Below are 6,000 nucleotides of genomic sequence, written 5' to 3'. Positions count from 1 at the left end.
CTGCTGCTCGACCGAGAGAGCAAGCGTGCGGGCGACTGATCGGCACTATAGACGTACACAAACCTCTCCTCGTAGCCACCACCAGGACGAGCAGCTGCGCCACAGCCAATACATATACCCTCCCGCCCTGCCAGAGGGCAGGGGCGATGCTAGCCAATAGGCAGCGAGAGCAGACACGCAGGGAGGTGGGGAACGTGAGAACCCAATTGAGAAACTTCCTGGCTCCTAGAGGGTGTGAATAAGACTAAACTTCAGTCACTGGCAGTATGCTCTTCCTCCAACCAGAGCGTCTTCCTTCATCGCTCTCCCCAGATTGGCTGACAGATGGCAGGAGGGCCTTAGCACAACCCTTTTCCCAATAGAAAGGTAACGCTGCGTGACAGGCGTTCAGATCAGCCAGTTACTGGCGGCGTGAACTCCCCCACCCCTCTCTCTGTTGCAAAATGGCGGCGACAGCTCCCGCTCCAGCTCCAGCTCCTCCCGTGGCAGCTCCGGCGCAGAGTCCGACTACGGCGCCTACCACACCGACGGGAAACGCTCCCCCCACTGCCGCGCCGCTCCCGCCTGTCACTCCAGCACCGCCGCCGCCGCCGGCCGCGCCTCTGTCGGCATCGCTCTCGGGCCCGTTCCCCGGCGGCCGCGTGGTGCGGCTGCACCCGGTCGTGCTCGCCTCCATCGTGGACAGCTTCGAGCGGCGCAACGAGGGCGCGGCGCGGGTCATCGGGACGCTGCTGGGTAAGAGCCGCCGACCGCGAGGAGAGCAGCCCGCTTCCCCCACGGTGCCTCTCTAACCGTGCTGCCCTCCCACAGGGACTGTGGACAAGCATTCGGTGGAGGTCACTAACTGCTTCTCAGTCCCTCACAACGAATCCGAAGATGAGGTACGGAGCGTGGGACAGCCTGGGCGGGCTGTACAACCCACCCGAGCTGCGCTGTAGAGCGGGCAGTGGGTCTCTCGGCGATTGCTGGGGAGCGGGAGTGTGTGCTGCCCATGTGCCACCCCTGATGGTGGCGTGAGGGCTTATAACCATATTGTCCGCAGTTAAGAGTTCAATATCCCTGTGACCAGCTGACTTGAGCCTGTCCCATTTCTTAGGTGGCAGTCGATATGGAATTTGCCAAAAACATGTATGAGTTGCACAAGAAGGTGTCTCCTAACGAGATCATTTTGGGCTGGTAAGTTCTCCTGCAAGAACATACAAGCAATTCTGTTGGTCCCTTAACTAATTGAAATACATCATTCTCCTTGTCACAGATTGGGAAGCAGAAGCACTAATGCTTGTGACAGTAAGACCTTGCAACTCTTGTTATAGAATCAGTTGTAAAGCTTTTGCAGTTCACAAGAGGAAGAGATGGTATTGGAGATGTACAGGATTTGTTTTTGTATCTAACAAAGATATCACAGAGGAGTGGTGAGTTAGAGAATGCCTGCATGGCCTTCCTAAAAGAACATAGCCACCTGTAATACAGCTTACACCATGGAAGATAACTGGTTAGAAAGAAAGGAGAACACAGAAGAGTAGCTTAGAGCATCAAAGGCCTCAGGAGGAATCAGTGATAACAGCTGGAGCACGCAGAGAAGTTCTCTGCTGAGAAAAGGTGGGAGTATGTGTATGTGGGATAGGAAGCAAGATCAGTATGATGTCAGCGCCCGAGTATGTGGATGGCTCTATTAGTCTTTTAATGCTCCCCTGTTCCTACAGAATAGTGCAGTTCTGTTCTTGTGGAGTAGACCTTAACCACCTTCTAATGGCACAGCAAGGTGTAGTCCTGATGACAGGAGTTTTCCTGTGAAGCTAATTGCAGAGCAGTTAAAGGAGCTAGATTAACGAGTTGTTCCTCCTACAGAGAGATGCTTTATGGAAGATGTACTTGATTGGTCCAGATCTGTTTGGCATGCTTTGACTTAGACAGAATTAGAGTTGCTCCAGAACATAATGTCAGATAACTGAATCTTGGGTGTCTGATATCAACTGTACCAAATCTTTATGGCTGGTACTACAGCAGTGGTCTTGTGCGTGTTTTTGCCGTGGGTATGCTCATTCTGTAATTTCTACAAACTGTAAATTCCATAGTTGAAACACTTGTATTTAATACGCTTCTGCAGCTCAGTGTTTGGAAATGAGTGGTTTAGGATAAAAACTTGTTGAATACCAACAGTACCAAACACTGGGCACTAGAATGCTGGAAGAATGGCTCCTCACCCTGTGATTTTTTTAATTTTTTTTTAAGGTATGCAACAGGCCACGATATCACAGAACATTCTGTCCTGATCCATGAATATTACAGCCGGGAAGCACACAATCCAATCCATCTCACTGTGGACACAAGTCTCCAGAATTCACGCATGAGCATTAAAGCCTATGTCAGGTACACCGGGAGGCTGCATTTCTGGGAGGAGAATTATCTGAATTATTAGGAGACCACATCAGGGCAACGAGAAACATAGTGGGCTGCAGTATCCCATTTTGAACAATGCTGTGCAATAGCTAAAACACAGTAGAGAGCCAGGGATCAAGCTTACTTCTCATTGGAATATCCTGACCCTTATATGTAAGCTGAAAGACCTAACCATTCCTACTTCATTGGGGTGGGGAATTGCGCCTTCATTAGTAGTGTTCTGAACATCTTTGTGATATTTCACAGGATTCATATAGCTAGTGTTAATGTCACTGACTTCCATCACACTGTCAGAATGCTAGCCTGTAGTTACTGGCTTTATGGCTTGTCAGTTTATTTATGCAGCTTGGAGGATTAGTGCAGTTAAGACAACTGAAACTGCATCTTTTTTATCAGTCTTTATTCCCCCCAATCCCTTCAATTTTTATCAATTAATGGAGAATAAATATTGAGAAATGAACCTATTCCACCTCACTGTTCTTTCTAGCACTGGCTGTAGAGCTCTCCTCTTTGACGAACAAAGCCCCAGCCTTTCTTTATACTGGAAGTCTACTGCACATCTTCAAAAAGGAAGCTGTTCCCTGACGTTTTAAAGCATAAATGCACTTCAAATACTTTGAATAATAGGAATAATAAAAGTGTTGAGAGTGCTTTGTAATTGAATCTGTCATATTTTTGTTTGTTACTTAAGCAATTTGTTGAAGTGTGCAATATTTCAGGATAGAAGAATATCTGCTCTATAAGCAAGAAGGAATTGTGGCTAAGAAGATAATACTTAGCTCTTCATGCGTTCATGCTGACAACATCAGACCAGCTAGGAATATTCTTGGTTGAAAATGAGCAATTAATAATATGGCAGACTGATTTTCTGTCCTCATTTATTCATGGTCTTAATATTGCTGATTTTGGTGAGAATGAGTAAGATACTCAATGTTTACACTTCAGTGCTAACAGATATTATTGAGATTTAAATTATTACTTCCTCCGTTAAATATATCCATGCTGAAAACTTTTTGTTCTTTTTTCCCTAGTGCCCCAATGGGAGTCCCTGGTAAAACTATGGGCGTGATGTTCACACCTCTGACAGTGAAGTATGTTTATTATGATACAGAGCGGATAGGAGGTGAATCTTTTCTTCCTATTTTGGCTATAGGCATTGTTATGACACTGTTTAAATGTTGGGTATTTTTTACCCTGGTAACATTACCATTCTGTGAATTCTACTGAAAATAAGACTGTCTTGCTGAAGTCCTCAACAAGTTGGTTTCTGTGACAAGATTTTTACTTATCCCCCTTTTGCTTTCAGTGGATCTTATCATGAAGACTTGCTTTAGCCCTAACCGAGTGATTGGCTTGTCCAGTGACTTACAGCAGGTGGGGTCAGCATCAGCCAGGATTCAGGACACCCTCACCATGGTGCTGCAGTATGCAGAGGATGTGTTGGTAAGGCAAACTTTTTATGAGCCAGCAAACAAGTTTCATGTCAGTTTGCGCATCTTGGTTTTCTTTTTCTGTGTTTTCTCTCTGGGCCATAAGCTGAGTTTTACTCACGTTGAAGTGTATGTTTCTTATACATAGTCTGGCAAAGTGGCTGCTGACAACACTGTTGGTCGTTTCCTGATGGATCTCATTAACCAGGTGCCAAAGATTTCACCAGAGGACTTTGAGACAATGTTGAACAGCAATATCAATGTAAGTTCATCCAGTTTTTTCAGTTGACAGCAATTCTGAAAATTTGTCATACAGACACAAATTTGTGTCAGATCAAAAGAATCGATTTCATACAAACATGTTAAGAGAAGATAAAACCCTTTTGTGTCAGTAATTTGATGTTTTAAGAGCTGAAGGTGGATAAATCAGTTCACCATAATAACCTTGAAAGCAACTGTGAATGAGAGAGTAAGTTCTAAAGTACTTAGGAATTATGCAAGTAATCTGAAAGCCAGCACCAACTCTTTTTAGAGTGACTATACAATACAAATTACCAGGCTTTAAAGCAGTATGGATTACAAGGGTGGACTACAGCTGGTGACTTGCCAGCTTCCTCTGCCTGAGCTGAAGTTCTGTCTCCTTGCATGACACTTAAGACATGAGCAGAGTTTTAGTGTGCTACCTTACTTCTGTAACAGAATTTTAGAAAGCAAAAGCGGAGTTTCTGAATGTACTGTTCAGCCACAGTCTGTAAGACCAGAACTAATTTTTAATTTTGCTTATACCATTTGAATTGCCTGGTTAACATGGGTGAACTCGGAGTTAAAATTTTACAGGCAGTTTCATATGCTGGGAATACCAAACCCTTCTTCCTGTGAGGGAAGCATTCCTAATAGCTGACTGTAAACTGCTTTACAGGTGTTAAAAATTCAACTCCCTAATAGGCTGTCATCTTTGTTAGTATTTCTCATCACTGTGGATTGTTTTTTTTTTCCTCCTCTCAGGACTTGCTGATGGTAACCTACTTGGCAAACCTCACACAGTCACAGATTGCTCTAAATGAAAAACTTCTGAGTTTATAAAGAAAATTGTGCCACCCTACACGTCAAAGAGCCTGAAGAATGGGCAGAAACGCTTTTCTATGTTGTTACAAAATTTCCCCAGATGTTAATTTAATTACCTAGATGACTTGGTTTTTATTTTTGTTTCATTGCCCTGAAAAATCCTTACCATGGTTTAGGAAACTCATGAGAATGGCTGCAATTTAGATGAGTCCAATATTTTTAAATTGATTACATGAGTCTTTTGTCTCCTGGGTTTATGTACTTGTGTAACAAAATACAGCTTTATTGTAAGAATGTATTTGAAATAAAAGTTCCATTGCAATAGCAAGATCGGCTTCTGTCCAGAAAACAAAACAAAACAAAAAACTTGTTTCATTTATTATTATATAATGAATCCACTTTTGAAAGAAAAGGGGGATAACATGGCATCAGGAAAGAAAACCAGAGTGGATGCAAGTCAACTTCAATCCAGCAGGCTTCTTTACAGGGTTTTTTTTCAGCTGTTAAAGCACACTGAAAGTGTGACTTCCTGTGTTGCGCATGATATGGAGGACTACAAGATATTATGGCCACTGATTCATTAGTGGTGCTGTGTATGTGCCCTTCTTCAGCAGGGTACTGACAGAGTATGAGACTGAATTCAGACTTTTACAAGTCTGTTTAGCTGCACTGAGGGGGAAGGTTGTATGACGGATTGTAAGTGTCCCTCTTCTACAACATAATTGTTACCCCTAATTACTAATGGTGATTTCTGATGCCTCACATCTGTTTTGGTAAATGAATTTGAAATTTACCAAGAGTGGGACTCAGGTTACAGATCTGTAGATTCTGTACTGGTTCCAATGTGGAGAATTCCCCCAGTGACTAAATGCTAAGTTCTAATTGCAAGACAAGGTACATGAAAACTGAAGGTATAGCAAGGGTTCTCACCACTTTGAAAATGTTATTTGTGAGCATTAAGTAAGTTGAAACTCAGCTCTCATTTTTTTATACGTCTGAATAAAAATCTTTGGTTTCCATTCTTGTCTTTAAACTTAGTATTTGTAACTTTGGCCATTTAAATATTTTGCAGATTTTCAGGTCAAGGTGTTCTTTAAAGTAAGCC

The 6,000-nt window shown here is 43.2% G+C and overlaps 1 protein-coding gene across 1 annotated transcript; it reads left to right on the top strand.

The window, feature by feature from the left end:
• Positions 1–281: 281 nt before the first annotated feature.
• On the top strand, positions 282–5,223 carry EIF3F (eukaryotic translation initiation factor 3 subunit F). Its single transcript, XM_005153866.4, has 8 exons — positions 282–735; positions 811–881; positions 1,097–1,176; positions 2,233–2,370; positions 3,432–3,523; positions 3,707–3,843; positions 3,979–4,092; positions 4,836–5,223. The coding sequence occupies exons 1-8, from the start codon at positions 444–446 to the stop codon at positions 4,911–4,913; spliced, it is 1,002 nt and encodes a 333-aa protein (XP_005153923.2). The 5' UTR covers positions 282–443; the 3' UTR covers positions 4,914–5,223.
• The last annotated feature ends 777 nt before the right edge of the window (positions 5,224–6,000 follow it).

This window comes from Melopsittacus undulatus, chromosome 4 (genome assembly GCF_012275295.1).
Source record: "Melopsittacus undulatus isolate bMelUnd1 chromosome 4, bMelUnd1.mat.Z, whole genome shotgun sequence".
Taxonomy (NCBI): Eukaryota; Metazoa; Chordata; class Aves; order Psittaciformes; family Psittaculidae; genus Melopsittacus; species Melopsittacus undulatus.
Note: the sequence above shows the minus strand (reverse complement) of the source record. Positions and strands in the feature narration are given on the sequence as shown.